At 36.8% G+C, this 20230-nt stretch overlaps 2 protein-coding genes across 8 annotated transcripts; both read right to left on the minus strand.

Moving 5' to 3' along the window:
• Positions 1–2794: 2794 nt before the first annotated feature.
• Positions 2795–3898, minus strand: LOC135589212 (uncharacterized). Its single transcript, XM_065081498.1, has 3 exons — positions 3700–3898; positions 3399–3443; positions 2795–3306 (listed from the first exon to the last, which is right to left on the minus strand). The coding sequence occupies exons 1-3, from the start codon at positions 3802–3804 to the stop codon at positions 2956–2958; spliced, it is 501 nt and encodes a 166-aa protein (XP_064937570.1). The 5' UTR covers positions 3805–3898; the 3' UTR covers positions 2795–2955.
• Positions 3899–5424: 1526 nt separating this feature from the next.
• Positions 5425–19978, minus strand: LOC135585746 (probable glutamyl endopeptidase, chloroplastic). Of its 7 annotated transcripts, none has more exons than XM_065080739.1 (15): positions 19581–19978; positions 18328–18541; positions 18094–18204; positions 17770–17815; positions 17576–17685; positions 16991–17494; positions 16204–16332; positions 13213–13509; positions 12658–13116; positions 11336–11401; positions 10840–10900; positions 10607–10756; positions 10343–10480; positions 6992–7290; positions 5425–5564 (listed from the first exon to the last, which is right to left on the minus strand). In XM_065080739.1, coding segments are annotated over exons 1-15 (2877 nt in total). In that variant the 5' UTR covers positions 19873–19978; the 3' UTR covers positions 5425–5563. The 7 variants fall into 7 exon arrangements, with proteins under 7 accessions (XP_064936811.1, XP_064936805.1, XP_064936808.1 ...); XM_065080733.1 differs by having other exon boundaries at positions 17570–17685; positions 19581–19906; XM_065080736.1 differs by having other exon boundaries at positions 5426–5564; positions 7004–7290; positions 17570–17685; positions 19581–19906.
• Positions 19979–20230: the final 252 nt, after the last annotated feature.

A 20230-nucleotide genomic window follows, 5' to 3' on the forward strand; every position in this document is an offset into this window, starting at 1 on the left:
AGGGTTCCATGATGGATCAATTTACTGGTATTGTTTCTACCTGAAACATTGAGCATGGTGTTTGTTCAGTCATATCCTGCATCTGAGAGGAAAGAACAATAGAAAGAACCTTTCAATGGATGTTCTAGTGATTGGTCACTCATGGAATGCAAACCATATGAGATGTTTGTCCATGCTTCAGGAAATGTCATATTTGATTGTGTTGCTGTGTCATAATGGATGTGTCAGTGATGAGTTACCACTCATGGAATGCAGACCATATGACATTGGAGAAGAAAAAGAACCAAGTTTTGAAAGGATGTGTTCTCTTAAAGATCATAGATCTTCTGGCAACTTTGGTTAAAAGATGGTGAAATGCTGTGATTTCCAGCTGTATAAGAGAATAAAATTGATTTCATTTTGGATAAAAGATAGTGAAAATTTGTGTTTTAATAGAAAGAATCCCATGTCTTCACCTCCAGACATGTTCTAGTCTGAAGCTTGAAGCCATTGTGATGTCATATAATTTTCTCAATACATCAGTGCTTTGTGATGCTTCATTTCCTTGTTGATTTGGCTGTCCTTTCTTGATCTGAAGTTATCAGCAGGTCACTGGCTGGGCTATATATATATATATATATATATATATTGTTTTTCTTATCATACTTGCTATTCCCATGTGGGGTTATATATGGTATTGTGTTATGCACCATCCAAGAGGCTTGAGCTATCCTATCTTGCTTCCTGGTGTATTAAAGAATCCAAGAATGAGGCCTTTAAATTGACTCTACTAAAAGATGACACCATATTTTTATTGTTTGGTTTTAGTTTGCTACTGAGAGATTGCCAAGGGTCACAGACCTGCAATGCACCTTCTTTTATCAGCTTTCATCTGACAAGTAATGATAGAATTCTAAGCATCCCAGGATGTTAACAAACATTAAGAACTACTAAGATTCTGAGGATAATAAATATATTATTCCTTTTTTCTCCAATAGGCATGCATGTACAGACCCTAAGATCTTAATAGAGACTGCCGAAACACGACAACAGCAATGACAAAAAGATTTGATGCAGTAATATCTAGGCTGAAGATATTGTTAACATTAACTATGAAATGGTTAGTCCTTGGAGTGGCTCTAATCCCCCATTCATATATCTCTAAGTTATTGAGGAAATGAATGCTCCTTCTAGCTTAGACCAAATCTCATGGTATTGTTTAGCTTGTGGGTTGGAAGTTGTTCCATGGTGAATGCAATTCCATACGTTGGAACAATGTTAAACCAAAAATGTTGCATTGTTTCTCTGTGCAATCAACTCTCCTGCTTAATTTTTACCAATTATTGATAAATTTTTACCAGATGTGCAGGTTACACGAAGCAAATCTCATTTTTCCGGTTGCAGGTTATTGCTGATGAACAAAGAATTCCTTCTGATGACAAATTATGTTGCAACATGACATTCATACTAATGACTCTTCACATTCGGCATTTTAGCTCCATTTTGGTAAATGTTTTACAAAACTATATCCATCAGCCAAGTCAATAATCCAAAGTTCAGAAAGACAAGTAGGTTACCTTCATCAAGAAAATAAAGAAATATATCTGACAGATACATAGGTAGTCGAGTACTGTAAAAATTGAAACAGATTTTGATTGTTCTTTAGCTTTTCTCCTTTGTGTAGGAAAATTTTGTGAAATAGGACATGCAGATGAAAAATAAATAGAAAAGCTACCAAGAGAGCAGTATTGTAATCGAAACTTGTTGAGTTAAAAGTCCAGAATGAATCTAGAGAAGTTGCCAAATAAAAAAAATTGATCAATTCTGAACTACTTTTGGATTAATCAGGCCTTGGAAGGTGGTTTGATAATGATTATGCCACCTAAAATTCTCTGTCTGATAGCTTCAAGAATTTTGTTACCGATGTAGGTCAGTCACAATCAATCAATAAATTCTTGTAAATTCCAGCTTTTCTTGGTCAAGGTGTATGCTAACTATGTTGAACTTAGTGGAAATTATCCCCGTTCTACCCCCAAATTTTATGGTTTTCTGTCTGATAGCTTCACGAATTTTGCTACCGATGTAGGTCAGTCATAATCAAATCATAATAAATTCTTGTAAATTCCAGCTTTTCTTGGTCAAGGTGTCTGCTAACTATGTTGAACTTTAGTAGAAATTATCCCCATTCTACCCCCAAATTTGATGGTTTTGTGCTCAAATCATTAACTAGTTTCAAACCGAATTCAAGTAGAAGGTACAAGATAATGTCAGTATCTTTCCAATTAGATTTACATATCAAAGTAAACAGAAGACTGATTATCTATTGATTTTCTTCTGCTTCCTGAATTGTTTTGTTGCATATGTGAAAACAAAAGAGCAATTTTTTTCATTTACCAGCTATCTCAATGCATTACACCTAGTAATGCTATGTGCTACTAACTTCAAAGAAAAAGATCTGATCTTTATGGAATCAATGCTAGAGAGTTACTGATTGCTAAAGATGACATTCTGTCTGTTTCTAGTCTCCGACTTTATTCTGATCAAATTTTAATATCCTATGGATCTATATATATGGTAACACATGTAAAGAAGCTTACTTTTTACAAATCTATCCTTTTCTACATAAAAATTTTATAGAGTATGCAGATGAGATTGGACACCATTGGTCCTGATTTTGATAACACAGACTCTTTAAACTTAAATCATTACTCTAACAGAGAATGCTAAACATTGAAAAGTTCAGGAAACAAAGAAAAAAGAACAGCATTACCAAAACTCAAGTAGTTCAACATTGATAATGTTGGCATAAAAGAAGTGATGGAAGGTAAACAAGATTTAATTAGACAAGGATGCAAAATCTACAAAGGCATTCTTTTTTACAAGTTATAAGCTTGCATTAGAACTAGTATTAGTCTACTCTGTACAGTAGCAAAATGTAAGTGATAAGGAACAACACTCACTTTCACTAGTTTTCTCTTACATTTGTGGTGGCAGCGAAGGCTGTGAAGCCACAGCAGCCGACATCCGTTTCCTCTTCTTCTTGCCACTACTCTTGTGCTGAGCGCCGCCTACTGCAGCGGACGATGGCTTCGAGTGACTGAGACTGGTGGAGACGGACACGGGCACTGCAGCCTCCACTGCATCTGCGGCGGTCCCGACCGTGATGATAGACCCCAATGGACACTCCTGCCACCCGAGCGCCGCAATGTCCTGCTTTGCCTCCTCCAGTGACAGCGCCACGCCCACCGGCGTCGCCACCTGGCCCTGCACGGTCGACCTGTCCGGGCGCATCAGGTCCAGCGAGTTGAGAGCGTCCACGATGAACGCCTGAGAAGAACAAAGCGGTGAAGTATCAATTGCCAAGGTGGGGGTATCAGATACTCCCAGACCAAGGAAATCAAGGGATTTGGTGGGCGGACCTTTTGCAATCGGTGCAGCTTCAGGAATCCATGCATGTAGACGATCTGATAACCATCAAACCACAGAGTAAGGGCGACATCAAATTTCAAAGAAAAAAACCTAAAACCCTCTCTTTTCTTCTCCTTCTTGCTCTTCTCCCCAAGGAATTCTAGTACGGGAAACTGGGATCTGATGCATGAAGATGGAGTTAGAACAACGAGGGACGAGGATTTGGGCGGAAGGAACCGATCGTGACAGAAGAGGAGTGGCACTGGGGATTGGAAGAAGCAAAATAGAAAGGGGAGAGCTTGGGGCTTGCACCTGGTTAAGCTGGTCATGGGAGAGGTGGTGGCGGAGGTGGGAGTTGCGGAAGAATCCGGCGTACTCTTCCAGGGTCAGCTGGCTCGCCGCCTTGTCTCCTTTCATCTCTTCTCTCGCTGTCGTCGGCGTCGGGTTTCTCGTGCCGTCGCGGCTTTATGTTGTTCCTCCCCTTTCGCATGAATCAAACTTCCACGGGAACTACCTCGGCTACCCGCATTCACACCCCGCTTTGGCGGGAAACGAGAACCACACAAGAGAGTCCCATTTGGTGGGTCCCATGCTGGACCGGTGACGTGACCTTTAAACTTACAATTTACGATCCAATTTTACCCTTGACAACCTCTTCACTGTTGATAACACCTTAAAAAAATAATAATATAATATTTTATTATTCATCATCTTTTATATTATTAAAAGGAAGAAGAAAAAGAGGAGGATGAGAAAGACGAAGAAAAGAGAAAAATATATGGTATTTATGTTCATTAAAAAAAAAGATAGTTTAGAAATATTAAAAATATTTAAATTAAAGTTATAAAATAGTAAAAAAACAATAATCTCCTTTAACATTTATAATTTGGTGTCTCTTTATATCAATAATGCTCCGAACTTACCCTCTATCTATCGATTTTCGTCTTCGTCCACATCTTATAGATCGATTATGATATACTTTTTAAAATAATATTTTTATTGAGATGGTTGAAAATAATAATAAGGTTTATATTCATATTTGAGTATTGATATTTCCAAACTATTAAAGATATCTATTTGAATCATAATTTGGTATAGAAATTAGTTGAAATTTGTTTGTGCTATGTTTTTGACTAATTTATAATATTTTTTAATAGACTTACGATATTTTTTTTGTAGATGTACGGAAAAAAGCCTATTGAAAAATATTGTATGTGATATAATATTCTTCTTATTTCATTATCCTTTCATTATGAAGGTTAATTTGATAATGTAGTTGGTTTTTATGGTTTTGAGTTTATTTGGATCATTTATATTATTTTTTAAAAAAATTAATAATATTTTAAATTAAGGTGACAAAAATAAAATAAAATTATTTATAAATATTATTATTATTTAAAAATACTACAGTAATAGTGTGTTTTAAAATGACACCCTATATTAATTCTTAATCTATGAAGCTTACTTGTACATTATTATGACAAATATTTATTAATTAACTATCATTTGACTATTAATTACAAATTTTAAATTAGGTTGATACACTCGAGCTACCGAATGCTAAATACATAATATATAATATGAACAATATATTGTATCAGAATTTGTAAGGAGAAAATACGTTATTTCTAAATAATTATAATTTTTAAGTTGTGTGTTACATTATGTTTGATAAAGGACTTAACTAAATGCGAAAGAATTGATATATTTGAAAGTTTATATGCCTTTAAGTCAAAAATTTTGGCAAACTCTGCATAGCCAAATTGAGCATTGGCCTATGTGTCACATATTTAGTGATTCTTCTCAACATTTCTTCTGAGTGTTTGCGTGTGTGCATAACCCTTTTTTGGAACTATTCATTTTTTGTGAAGCTCCAGTGGTGAACAATGAGTTTGATGAATGCAGACACAGATGAGATTTAATTGCAAATGCTTGAAAAAATAGGGTGACAAGAGACAGTCATGAAACAATTTCTACTACAGAATACATTCAGCAGAGATGGGATAGATTACAAATGTTGGTCGGTACAGGAACTGCAGCAGCCAAAGCAATTAGTGAAGTAGGCAGCTTTGGAAAGAATCTCAAAACTCATTCAGTGTGGCCACAACCTTATTGTAGCAGATCTGTTGTTGGTGTAGCACTTGATGGATGGAAGATGTGGAATGCAGCAGCTTTATCTGCATCAGAGTGTCACTATCAGAGCACTTATGATTTACACTAACTTTTGTAATCAATCTAAAAACTCAGAGAACTATTTATTCTTTTGGAATGCAGCAGCTTTATCTGAATCAGAGTGTCACTATCAGAGCAATTGTTTGGTAAGGGCAAGTAATATCACATAGTAATAGTGAGTAGTTAAGAAGATTCAGACTAAGAAACAGGGAAAGAACAATATGAAGGCTCACATTTGCTCAATTCCAAGTAATGAAATAAAGTTGACCCTCTAATTTGATAGTGTCCATTGTTCACTAACAATTTAATAGTAGCAATCTCTCTCTCTCTCTCTCTCTCTCTCTCTCTCTCTCCTCCCTTTCCTCGCTTGTGCTCTTCCCACCCTTCTTTGTTGGGCCAAGCTGATCCCTGCTCAACTGAACCAAAACAATATGTGAACTCGACTAAGCCAAGCATTAACACTTTGAACCACGTAGTCAAAACGCTAAAGCCCATGACATCAGCAATAAGCTCATTTAACTTTATATTCCATCATAATCTCCTCAACATCCCATGTGAGACTAATTGAGTGTCAAATATAGGAAATATTTTTGAAGTCCCTGAAGCAGTTAACATAACCATATGGTTAGCTGGTGGCCTATGCAAATTGCAATTTTTTTCATCATTGAATAAAGCTAGCTGTTTGGAATTTAGGCATCTCAGGAAGTCTCGAGTATCTGTCATAGGTGCTCCTATCAAACTTTGGAATAATGAAAGTGGTTGAACTACATTAATATTACAGGACATTCTCAAGAGCAGGCGACGATTTGATAAAATATACTTTAATGTTTTTACAAAAAGTAGAAAGCTAGCTTACAATTAAATTGTTAACTCTAAGAAAGATGTGTAGCCACATATTACCAAGGTTTTAGAGCTTACACATGACAAGCTAATCCTATCAGCTAAATCTCAAGTTCAGACAAGCAGTTACTTCTGACTTCCTGAATAGCTTTAGTTTTGACTCTGCCTAAATGTAAGCACAAAGGACATGCCCTCACCATTAGAATCAATGATCGTAATCTGACAATCCTGAAAAGCCTTAGCTTTAACTCTACCTCCACGTATGAAAGACATGCCCTAGCTACTAAAATAGATTATCTTAATTTGACAAAACCACCTGTAAACATTATCATTCTGTTTAAGGAAACTATATAGTACATTAATCAATTAAAAGTATATTTAACATGAGAATTATAGTTCCATAAAATGCCAATAAAACTGTCACACAGGGTGTATGGTTATATTGGACATCAATCAAGCAATAAAATAGTAACAAGGAGAATGGTACAAACAGATACAAAAGCCAATAGGTTTAGCAACAGATAACTGTGAGGAAAGCATCAGTTTGACATTAAAGAGAATATAGAGGAAAGGAGTAGAAAGAGGATAATACCACAATAGAGACCTTGGTGTAAAATAAAACCCATCCTCTTGTGTACTTTCATGGTCAGGCACAGATCCAGTAGCTGAGATGGCCTTATTTTCAGAAGAATTTGGAGATTCACCACTGGATGAATAAAGATCTGAAGATTGATCAGAACTTTCTACACAGTATTTCTGCAGCCACATATCAGTCTCCCATAGGACATGCATGATACTCTCTCTAGCAGAATAACCATGACTTTCAAAGGGAAGAATAACCAAACGGCAGAGTGCTCCATGTCCCTTCAAAGCATTGAAAAAACGATCGGACTGCACTTGCAAATCAAAGTGGACAATTTTAGTTAGCAATTATGTTCCTAGCATTGGGAAAAGAACCCACATTTACCAACTAATCAATGGAAAAGCAAAACAATGGCGATAAAGAACGAAAAGGTTTGAGCTTGGCAGACAATACATACATACATACATACATACATGCATACATACATGGAAAAGATGCAACGACCTGCAGCAGTTAGAATTGCATGGATAACATATGTTACAGATAATTGATGTGTCATTTGTGGAAGCTTCAGTGTATCAACAAATACCAGCCAAAGCAGCAAGAAAATTTTGTTGTCAAATAATCAGATAAAGCTAAGGATCCAGAATTCATGGATACTAAAAGTAAACAGATATGAAGATGGAAGGAAAAAAAACATATATAATCAATATAGAAAATAAGACCTCTGGCATTTGAAATGCGCTCAAGCATGTGCAAACAGTCATGCATGCAAATTTATTGACAATTTATGTTTGAATTCTAGTGAAGGTTAGGGATGCAAAAAATCAGAGTCACCATATGATATAGCCTGGCTTGGCTAAAGTTCTTGGAGGCAAGGTTTCAAATTTCACCCGATCTGATACGTAACAGGCAGAATTTATCTGTCCGGGCTTGATTTGCTCGGTCATCCAAACTTTTTCTGAGTGGCAGCAAGCCTAGGGTTTAAGTGCCAGCAGCCAGGTATGTGAGACTTTCTCCTTGAGCCTCACATTGCCACCTGCTCATGCTCATATTGCCATTGGACCACATGCCTGCTCGATACTCTTCCCACTCATATTGTATAGATAATTCTTAGGGTTAAGGTCAATTTTAGCCTTTGTGGTTTTGACCATGGACCACTTAAGCTTTTATGATTTACTCATATCTAAAATAACCCTCTACATTTTCAAAAACGTAATATCTCTCCCGTCAAGTTCGAGTTAACAGACGTTAAAGTCTACTAACGTGACATACTGACTCACAATAAACCATTAATATAATAACATGTGTAATTTAAGTTTAAAAAATGGTTAAGCTCCATTTTAGCTCTTCTGGTTTTAGCCATGGACCACTTAAGCTCTTATGGTACACTCGTGTCTAAAATAACCCCTACATTTTCAAAAATATAACATATAAGCCTCTCCCGTCAAGTTTGAGTTAATAACCATTAGAGTCTGCTTACGTGACATGCTGACTCACAATAAATAATTAATATAATGACACGTGTAATTTAAGTTTAAAAAATGTTAAAGTTCATCTTGTTGAGGAAGAGGAAGCGGCAGAGTCCGTAGCAGCGGATGAAGGCGGAGATGCAAAGGTAAAAGAGGTTGGAGGTGGAGGTAGAGGTGAGGGAGAGCTAGACCACCACATTATAGGTGCGACCGGTGAGGGCACAGGAGAGGACGAAGTGGGAGGCGATAGAGACGAAGATGCCCAGGAGGAGGAAGAGAGACTAAGTGACCACTGCGTGCCTAGCGTCGGGCTGGTCGATGCACATCCACCTGAGGTAAGACCGGACTTCTAAACTCGTCATCAACTCAAGAGAGGTTGCGTGTGTATAATGCCCTGCTAGGCAGCAACGGCTTCGTGCTACTGCTGGAGATCGCTTCCACAACGACGCCTCCTCCCACCATTGACGGTGGCCTCAGTTTTTTTTTAACTTAAATTATATGTGTCATTATATTAATAGTTTATTGTGAGTCAGCATGTCACGTAAGTAGACTCTATCGTTTGTTAACTCAAACTTGACGGGAGGAGTTTATATGCTATATTTTTTAAAATATATGAATTATTTTAGACACGAATAAATCATAAAGACTTAAGTGGTCCATGGCCAAAACCACAGAGGCTAAAATAGATCTTAACCTTTTTTTAAACTTAAATTACACGTGTCATTATATTAATAATTTATTGTGAGTTAGCATGTCACGTAAACAAACTCTAACATCTATTAACTCAAACTTGACGGAATAGGCTTACATATATTTTAAAAATGTATGAGTTATTTTAAACATGAGTAAACGATATGGGCTTAAGTGGTCCATTGCGAAAACTATAGGGACTAAAACGGACTTTAATCCTAATTCTTAGGATTCACTGATCTAGAGATGAAACTGAGGTTCATTTTTCTATTTCTACCATCTACAAATTCTTAAATTTCATAGTATTGTGGTGTCTTTTCTCAAAATTGTTTCAAGAGTCAAAGCATTCCTAAAGCTAAATTGAATACATGGTTGGGTCTGAAGAAGAGCGTCCATCTCGCAGAAGTGCTATCGGGAAAAAGATGGGCTGCATATGGTTTCTGTAGCCTCTTTTGTTGACTTGATTAAATATGTTGTGATCATATTTTGCTTCGATGTCAAAAAGCAGTAAATACTTTGGGATGAATTACTGATACAAATACTCATGTCATGGATTCCTTTCTAACACATGTTTGGTTGGCTCACCAAAAAGTCTGCTTCGAAAAAGGCGATGCTGCGATGGATTTCCATTCATGATTTGATGGTTCATCTGGAAGGAATAAATGGGACTGTGGAAGTGGTTAGGGATCATGTTGTCTTGATCGAATTCAGTTTCAATGGATGAGAAAGATGTTGTATATTGTTGTACCTACGATCCTACCCACTAGTGGATGACCTCGATATGATCATTAATTGTGTCTCTCTCACACACGTCATTGAATTTCACTAATTTAATGAGAAGAGTTGACCATTTTGTACCTTCACCCTAAGGAAAAGAAAAAGATCTAACTTACGAGCATTCCATTGTTCTATTTTTACTTTGTATGCCCCGTAAACTTCCTTCCTAATGTCAAAGAAATGGAACAAGAGGATTTCTACACAACAATCAATATGACCTTTTGTTCATCCTAATGAATTGCACCTAAGTGCTTTCCTGCTGCTATTAATAGTAGTTTCTTTTGTAAATCTTGTGCTTCTCCTTTTTAATCTATCTAGAGTTTCTTCTAATGTCTATGTGAGAAAGAATGTTATATGTGTTCTTTACAAACAAAAGTATAAGAAAATAACAAAAATATAACAAAGGATACACTCAATATACCTGCATCGTCAATGTTCCTGAGTTGTTGTCTTCTTCCCCATGTATTAATAGAATTGGTTTCTTTATTTTATTTGCAGACATGAAAGGACTCATCTCAATATAAGTATTAGTGGCCTCCCAAAGTGTTCTATCTTCGTTCTACATGCATACAGAAGCAGATATTAGATGAATAACTAAAAAAAATCTCTAGTTACAGAATTTGTTAGAAAGTCCAAGAGCCTAATAGTGAAGAGAAGTCGCATCAAGAAAGAAAGAGTTCAAAACCTGAAAGCCAAAAGGAGTTAGAGTCCTATTGTATGCTCCAGAACGAGAAATGCCACAACAAAAAAGATGGGGTGCATGAGCTAATAGATTAGCTGTCATGAAAGCCCCATAAGAGTGACCACCAACAGCAATTTTATTTGGATGAGCGACCTGAAAATTCGAGCATGTATCAATCAAATAGGTAGACATGCACAACCCGAATAATCATTTTCTCAAGAAAAGAAGTGTTCTACCCCTCTTCGTATGACTTCCTCAACTGCAGCCTCCGAACTAGCAACCAGCTGTTCTACATACCTGGTTAACATTATAAAAAATCAACTTAAAGGAAAATGCTCATCTATGAAGCATGACATACAAGTGATATTATACAAACATTCTGACATAATATGTCCTATAAAATGACATGACATAGGCATGGTAATTAATAGATGTTTTTATATATTTTAAATTTTATAATTTATATGATACAGATGATCTATGATAGTATGATCATCATACATAAATTATATATAAAGTAGAAAAACCATTCATAGAATCAGCAAAAATGCATAACACCACTTTAAACACACATACAAAACATTAAGGAGTCCGAACGACATCCATGGTGTCATTATTTGGCAGATTGTACAAGAAACTCAATGTTTTGCATGTGTGTTTAAAAGGCTACAGGTAAAACTTATTTCATAGGTATGATAAGTGAAAATTATGTATGCAAAAATGGGAACTTACCGGTCATTTGCCTCTTCATCACCTTCACCAATAATTGGGATTGTTGGGCCAGAGAGAATTGCAAATCTGCAAGAATGAAATTTAGCCAGATACATTGGGCAATGAACTTAAAGATTTAAGGTAATGAAGCTCAAGGGAAAGAAAGGAGCTACATGAATTCACTAATGTATGCATTATCCTGTAAAACAATAACTTAAGCACTCTGTTTTGAGCAATTAGTTAACTATGGTTAACGCAATTGTGGCTTGTACACAGGCTTGTGTGTTGAAGTCATGACATGAATTCACATATTCATACAATGATCTCAATTAAAAGCTATGGCCAAAGAATTTACTTCTCATTTCCAACAGTCCAAATTGAAAGTCAATGATCACAGTAACACAATGCCATATAGATTTCTGTTGATGTTGTACACACTGCCTGCTTGTCGTTCAAATTTTGGTATTTAATAGTGAAATACACAGAAAAGTAGAGAAAATATATGTCACTACATCTCCATATGGGTTGATCTTATAGATTTATCCTATGTCAACAGTTGAACCAGCAACCACAAGAACAACAAGTCACCCATAGATGAACCAACAACAAGCCATTAAATCCCAACTATTAGGGCTCAGCTACATGATCTTCTTCCACCATTGAGCTAGACCAATAAATGTACCAATTCACTTAATAAACTGGCTTGAGACAATATTCTAACTGTCGTAACACCATATGAGGGTTTTTCTACAAGTAATCCTTGACCAGATGTGGTCGAGAGAAATGGAAAAAGGTTCGTTGAGCAGCATCTGTCCCCATCATTAAATGCCAAAAGTATCAACAGCATTGACAAAGATAGGATTTGCTGATTTGGAGAAATAGAAGTGTGCATATATTTCTTCTCTTTCTTCCTTCCTCTCTATTCTGTGTATTCTCTTTTCCTTTTCCCTTTCTGCTGCCGACATGCCTGTGTGGCCATAGAAGTTAACCATGCCATGCTGAAAGCACTTACCACTCTGCCTCGTGATTGACAGGAACCTACACCTTAAAAGGACACTCTTGCCTATGGCTTGTATATTTCAGCATAAATTAGTAACTATCGGCTATTTAACACAAAAATAGGTGAAGCAGCATTCCTGATAGCAAGTACAATAAAGTTAGTATTCAAGCTGGACAAAGAATCAGTGAAGCACTCAACAAAAATATTTGTACAAATTTATGCAAATTTACAGTTTTTGTGAGGGCACTAGCACAATATTGTAAAGAAAGAATTTTCCTGCCTTCAAAAGATTTCATAACAAATATAATTATTAGTTAATGAAAGAAAAGTAAGAATATAATACCCTCTAGCCAACCAGAGAAGTGGTGATGTAGGACCTATTCCTGCAAACTCATTGGGAGAACCACGAACTTGACCGGCGGCATCTTTGCTTTTAAACTCTCCAGGATAAGACCAGACTAGGCATGGCAGAGGTCCTTCTTTAGTAGGACTGTAACCAGGAGGCAAGTAAAGTGTTGCAGTTAGTTGAACACCATCCTTCCTCTGGTATCTGATCATCTCTTTCTGTAAGGACGCCAACTGAGGATAAGGATGGGGGAAATTTGTAATCTGAAATGACTTTTTATCTGGCCAAGCCTGTAGAAAATATTGAGTATTTTCCGTTTTCGATTCCTTTGAAGTAAGTATTCTTAATTGATCAATGGGCAATTCACCATCAGTGTAATCTGACATTAATGCAACAACAGTTTCATAATATTTTTCCTTGTCACTTTCCCATATCCTCTCTTTAACTCCTGTATTTCTGTGAAGAAAAATACCATGCGCACTTTGTTTTAGTTTGACTAAGTGGCCTTCTATACACCAAAAATGGAAAAGATAATGCTTCATAAGAACTCACACATCAAACAAATCAAGGAATGGAATGTTTCCTTCTGGTGTCGCACCTCTTCCATTCAGTAAAATGTAAGTTCCCTCATCTTGCTTTTTAATTTTGGCAATGACATAGGTACCAGCTTGTGTTCGCCGCATCATTGGAGAGCCTGGATCAGAATATGCATCTTCTGATGATCTATCAAATAGTATTCGTGGATTAACATTTTTACTGTCTGGAGCGATGACCCATGTCCTAGTTCGTCGTGTTTTATACCATGATTCATACACTAAAGCAAGGGTATCATCACACCAAGAGATACCTCTGCGAGAAAAAGAACTAAGTAAGATCATGAAATGGACATGTCATGGAAAGCAAGTTATCATATCCCATTTTATTATGCTAGAGACTCTGTTTTACATAAAAATTTCAGGAAAACCATGATGCCAAAGTAAGGACCCTTTTTACTATTTATTATTTTGAAGCTGCTATGCTCTTAAACTGTCTCACCATAGTTAATACCAACATGAGAAATTAGAAGTAAAAAAGACCAAGTACAGTAGCCTTCAATGTCAACTAAATAATTACATTACACATGACACTTTAAGTTCTTAACAAATGGCTTTGTAATGACTTTAGTTCATTTGCAAGTTTATTAGTATACTAACAGAGAAGTATTCAGTCTTCCAGAATTTTAAACAAGAACATCAAGAACTACAGAAAACATTTACTAAATGAAAAAAGATAATTTTTCTTGGAAAATTAACTTTTCAGTTTTCTAAGTATCAAAAAGTCATTATTAATTTATTATCATCATGTCCATCTCCTTTCTTATTGTTAGCACTAGACATTGGCACCAACCAGCACCACCACCACCATTATTACAATGACCACAACCACCATTGTCGCCATCACCACTAGCAGTGCCACCACAACAGTAACATCATCACACAATTAACAACATTTACAGCTGCAGCCCGTCATTGCTACCACCTTCCCACCACAGTTACATGTCTACTGCCAGCACACCATCAACCATCACAATTGTTAACACCATCACTATAATTACATCATCACTACTGGTGTAGGACAAACGTTCAAGTACAAATGATACAGGAAAAGGGCATGGAGAGCAAAGCATGTTTTTTTCTCTCTTTTGGAGTTTCACAATAAAGCAAAGCTAATAGTGGCTGTGAAGCATGGACACGTGCATTTGGTGGATGTGTCCATGTCTGACATGTGTCGGACACATGGACACACGGGTCGAACACTCATATGTGGTGCTGCGCTTGTGTGGCCCCCACGTGAGGGTCATACACTTCACAAGAAAAAAAATCTGGAGATCGTTGCAAGGAAGCACATAACAATTATATCTAAAAGTTGTTAAATATTACTTGATGTACTCAACCTTTATTTTGGATACTTAAATTTAGATTATTTTAATTGTTTTAACATGTATGACGATATTTATTTGTTCACATTGCTGAGTATATAAAATTTAAGTATAAATACTATAAAACTCATGTATGTATGTGTGTGTATATATATATATATATATCACTTGTCCTCACTGTATTCGTGCCTTAATTTTTTTTTTAAATGTCATGTCATCGTGTCGTGCCCGTGTCCGTGCTTCTTAGAATAGTGGTGAGGGATGATGAAGAAAGTTAAAAGGGAGAAGAGAAGATAATATTATACTTGCTTTAGTTCCCAAGCATCACAATTAGGATCCTAGCCTCACACCATGTGCCTCACACATGGACGATGGCATTGCACGATGGAAGGATAAGTAGTTGACTCACTCTAACTCTAGGATTCATTCTAAGGATGAGATCTGACACCATTGACACATATTCCCTTCATTCATACCCTAGTGTTCTAGGTCACAACCTCGTCCAGTATATAAGAGAAAGGAAAACTACAAAAGCCAAGCAAAAAAAATCAAGAAAATATATCTTGTAAATCAAGGCATATTAATCATTTCTTCTTTCTTTCTTGGAGAAGATGTATTTAAAATTTATTTTGGTAAATAAACTTTTTTTGCATATGGGATATTTGATTGATAGAGATTTCTTTCTTTCTAAAAGTCTTCCATCAATTTTCAACTTCGTTGTAGAAATGAAATTCTTTAATCAAGCCTTAGAAATTTACATCAAGTTCAAATTTTGATTTCTTCCAATATTTTCATTTGGCTTCCTTTTTCTTCTTCCTTAGCTATCTAAAAAAAGTAATATATACATATACATATACATATATATATATATATATATATATATATATATATATATATATGTAATATTTGCATATTCTCCCCCAAAACTAATAAAACTTATTCAAATGGAGATGAAATCAAGTAGTGCCACATCAACCACCATCACCACCCTCATTATGGCCCCACCTCCACCATCTCACGGCCACCATCACCACCACTACAACCATTACAGCACCACCAATATTACCATTGTTGTCACCTTCACTACATTGTCACCAACATCATCACTAGTATCATGCGACCACCATCATAGTCACAGTTTCCACGTCACCACCATCACTACCGCTACTATCATGCTATGACCATCATTGTCACCTTTGTAACCATAACACATGCCTTTGTCGCCACCATACCTCATGGACACTAAAACACCATCACTAACATCAACAATGTCATCACTACCACTGCCACCTATCACCATCATTGCGCCAACATCACCTCAACGCCACCATTATCGCAACAAATTGAGGAAGATAAAAAGAAAGAAGAGAAAAGTTTCAAGTTTGAATAATTAAATATGTTGCTGTTTTCTATAGAGAAATGAATAGTAAAACAAAATGAAATATGGAAATTAAATCATAATTGTTTTCTCCAAAAATATACATGCCTAAAAAGCTTTAATAAAAATTCCATGTTTTCTAAGGTTATCAAGCGTGCACCAAGTACTTACAGGATGGATACTTTCTTACAACATATGAAGTGACTTGATTTATGCATAGTAAAAGATACAGAAACAGAAGGCATACCCATATCGAAGATCAAGTTTATGTAAAACCTCAGGCTGTTCACCGTTTATAGGTTCAGCAGACTCCATGTAAACAATATCACGTGGAGAAACTTCCGTCTTTGCATCTCCTCCATCTTGTGTCTCCACCCTGATATATCAGGACATTAAATGAGACTAAGACCTTCAACCATATACCAAATGAGACCCAAATTACTCATTATATTCTCAAGATGAGCACATGATGTTCGTATATCGGATATAAAAGCTTCTTGGTGCTACTTTCGAGCATGGGAAACTAAGTTTATGCATCTTTGAGTGACTTAGGAGTTTAACAAAGATGACAAATAACATTATAAAAGTTGTGCAAATTTATTCCTATATGTTATATTCATGATCTTATATCTCTTTCTTCAATTAAGCCACATTGACAACTTTTTAGACTAGGTTCCTGAGAAACTAGTGGATAAGGTACTTCAATATTTCACTGTTGGCATGTCAAAGAACATTCTTCTAGATGAACTATGTGATGGAATGTGCAGAAGCAACATGAGATGTTATCATTTTTTTTCAAAATACTCTCTTGTCAAATGCCTACTCACTACAAGGGCTCAAGCAAATCCAGTGCCATAATTTTACCAGGTTTTATATCCATCCAATTTCCTTTACATCTAGAAGTAAAATTCTTCATACTGAACTTTTTCTAATGTCTGTTGATGTTTTATATACCTATCCAATATCATATGTTCATATGCTTCTTAAAAATGTTTACTTGATAAAAAATGAAAGGTATTATAGCTTTGAATTACCAATATAGAGTTGAAGGTTTGTCTGGTCTCCAATTGATCGAACGCTTTCCTCTGCGTACGCTATTGAATGCAATAGGAATATCTTCAGCCAAAGGCAAGTCACATATTTCTCTGACAAACTTCCCAGTTGTTGTCCACAATTCAACTTTCTTTGGGAATCTTCCACAGGGTACAATGTAGGAGTACGGTCGATGAATAGAAGTAACCATTATGTACTTGTCATCTGGTGAAGGATCAATAGATGTATATACAGCAGGTGGCCCAACAGTCTTCATTGTCCCATCCAAAGATACCAGTACTAGCTGTGATGTGGAATAGTAGTCAAATAAATCTTCATCATATTCGTCCTTCAGTAGATCCTGGAAGGTCCTAACTTGAACAACATTTTTCTGCTCATTTGATTGAACTTTTGGGCCAGATGGGACCAATGGTTTCTTTGGAGGGGCTCCACGAGAAATAGGGATAGTGCAAACTAACAACATGGAATTGTTCACCCAGACAAAACTACAAGATCACAGGTGGCAAAGTATTAAATCACTGATGATGCAGAAATTTAGCAGAAAGAAAAAAAAAACTGGCCTGTACTTGTCAAAAACTGCGTTCAAGAATATATCAGGCGATTGGAACAGTGGTCTAGCTTTTCCAGATTCTACATCTGCAACCCAAACTCTAAGCTTGCTACTATTGTTTTCCTCCTAAATTGAAAATATTGAGGAGTCATTGGAAGGATGTGAAACAACAAACTGCATTGCTATAATAAAAAGCACCTGCAGGTTTACCTCATCAACTCGAATGCTGAATGATAAATGCCGACCATCTCGTGACCTAAAGTAAGTAGAATCAGAAAATCAATATATTAGAAAGTCAGCTAAGTGACTTATTGTTGCATCCAAAATGTTGTTTCTTAGACAATTAACAGGAATCCAAAACTCAATAATTAGGAACAAAATAAATAATTCATGTTGCCAATCCAGATAAAAAACAATAAGTTCATTCACTGCTTTTATATTATATCCATAAATTTCGTCAATCAACATCAGGAAGGATAAGAAAATTACTAAGCTTTCAGATGCAAAGAGCCTTTTGGTGAAAAAAGAAATTACCAGCTAACAAAATTAATCTTAGCTCCATCAGGGAATCCGTGCACTTCTTGTTCAGGTCCTAGCTTACCATCATCAGTTAAGGAATGAATCCCAATCCCCGTATAGAAGGACCTAAGAGACATACCACATCATCACTTACAAACATGGCAGAATTAATATCAAATTCAAATTTGCTACAACTTGTGCACTGGACTCGAATATCGGAATGAAACAAGGAACCCATCCATTACTCACATTCGACTCCGGGCATTATAGTTACCATCAATTCGTATACCAGCAAGCTTTTCCTCAGGGCGAGCAAGCTCTGAAAGCGGTGGCAGAGATCTTCGTTTCAGAAAGAGTATCTTATCCCTGTGTGGTGAAAATGACAATACAGGAAGGGGTGGTGCATCAACAATATCTCGAATTTCCTTTGGAGGAAGCCTATACCCCCCAAGTGACAAACTTTCTGCATCAAATGAACCAAAATATTTTAAGAATAAGTGAATAACTTTGTTCTCACACAAAGGAGGACAACAAGTTACAATGTCCAGACTATTTGGGATGAGCTACATGGTTGGAATCTCCTCAAAACAAAGAAGAATTAGCAAGTCAATAGTATAATCATGTTCCCTGCAAGATCAATGGAATCTAAAAGACTATAGAATGACTCAACAAATTCCAAGCATCGATGAAAAAAGATCAAAAGTATAGTAATTCACAACTTAAGACCTCGAGACAATATCAACCAACTGTGAAACCGCAATAACCACCAAAATAGATTGCACATTTAAAATGGTATTACGCATGTAAGAAGGAACCTGCCACTAACATGATCCAAAGCAATAAGGGATAGTAAAACAATAGCACTACTTCAGTCCACAGCAGTTTATCTTGATAGCAATATCTCCCAAAACAGAATAAAGAAATTGATATCAACAGCAACTGCTGCCCAAATCACAAACTAACAGAAAAGAAAGCCATGCGTTCTTCTGAACAGGATTGTAAACAAAGCATATCCCTAAGATAACTGAAGGGCAAGGGAAATTTGCCTCGATGCAGCCACTACCACCAGCAACCGACTTTTCATAGATTCAAAATGGCATGTCAATCAAGCAAGCACGAAACCAGCACTTGCGAAAACAAAACCCGGGATCCGCTCCAAATTTTAATGTAAGTTACGGATTCAGGGACATCAACCGGATTATCTGAAGAAGAGAAAATTCAATCTTGTCATATCTAGCCAAAGCAAATTAGACGATCGGGCAAGAAACCTGCAATCCCAAGACCAAGAATCCAAGCCAAAAATCCATTTTTTATATATGTAGATATGAACAACGAATCACTGAATATAACGACTTTTCTATGAGTGACCATCTTCTTGAAGCCTCTAGCAAAAGGAAAACCTAACCAGAAAACCACGCTAAAAACCCAAAAGGTGCGATCTTTCCTGGGTCAGCTCTTGAGGCGATCCAAAAGCAGTAAAGATGACAATCTTTTGCGCGCACCTTCATCTTCTAGGGGCAGAGAAGTGGGGGCCGGAGATCCGTTCGGGTCCGCGACGCCACTCTCGGCAGCGGATGCGAAGGGGACCAGCCTGGCGAGCCGGGAGGGGGCGGAGGAAGCCACGTGGGACCTCATGTGCCTCACGCGACGGAATCGAAGCGAATTAGGGACACGCAGAGGAGGAGAGCAGAAGAGGCCGCCACCGTGGGAGAGGGAGCCGAGAGGAGGAGGAGGAGGGGGGCACAGCGTGGGATAGATGAGAGAGAAGCGGCAGTAGAATTTGTGAAGGAACATTTTATTGCGAGATGGGGTTCGGAGGGACACCCAAAATGTCGACACTATTCTACAGTTTCACTGCTTTATTGGTATATCCCCACTGCCGATTTGCCAGTGCTGCTTTGGTACGTTCGTCTGTGGCCCACATGGGAGCCAATGAGCTGTGAGCCGATGCTTTCTCCCAAAAGAATAAAAAGGGGAAAGAAAGTGCTTTATTTTCTGAATTATTCTGATTCGTTTTCGCTCCTAAAAATATCTCCCTGTCCTTTTAACACGTTGACACGTGGCATCCACTTAAAGGTCAATTTTTTTCTTTTTTTTTCAAAATAAAATATCAAAAAATTATTATATCAAATGATGAAAAAAATAAAATCCG

This window comes from Musa acuminata, chromosome BXJ1-8 (assembly GCF_036884655.1).
Source record: "Musa acuminata AAA Group cultivar baxijiao chromosome BXJ1-8, Cavendish_Baxijiao_AAA, whole genome shotgun sequence".
NCBI classification, from domain to species: domain Eukaryota; kingdom Viridiplantae; phylum Streptophyta; class Magnoliopsida; order Zingiberales; family Musaceae; genus Musa; species Musa acuminata.

Bases quoted from the DNA above. Each gene is read 5' to 3' on its own strand.
- LOC135585746 (XM_065080733.1), bottom strand. From the start codon at position 19,872: ATGTTCCTTCACAAATTCTACTGCCGCTTCTCTCTCATCTATCCCACG. The intron at 18,205-18,327 runs GTGAGTAATGGA...TATGTCTCTTAG, and splicing joins TATAATGCCCGGAGTCGAAT to GTCCTTCTATACGGGGATTG. The intron at 17,686-17,769 runs GTAAACCTGCAG...TTTTCAATTTAG, and splicing joins TCAGCATTCGAGTTGATGAG to GAGGAAAACAATAGTAGCAA.
- LOC135589212 (XM_065081498.1), bottom strand. From the start codon at position 3,804: ATGAAAGGAGACAAGGCGGCGAGCCAGCTGACCCTGGAAGAGTACGCC. The intron at 3,444-3,699 runs GTGCAAGCCCCA...GATGGTTATCAG, and splicing joins CCCATGACCAGCTTAACCAG to ATCGTCTACATGCATGGATT. The intron at 3,307-3,398 runs GTCCGCCCACCA...TGTTCTTCTCAG, and splicing joins AGCTGCACCGATTGCAAAAG to GCGTTCATCGTGGACGCTCT.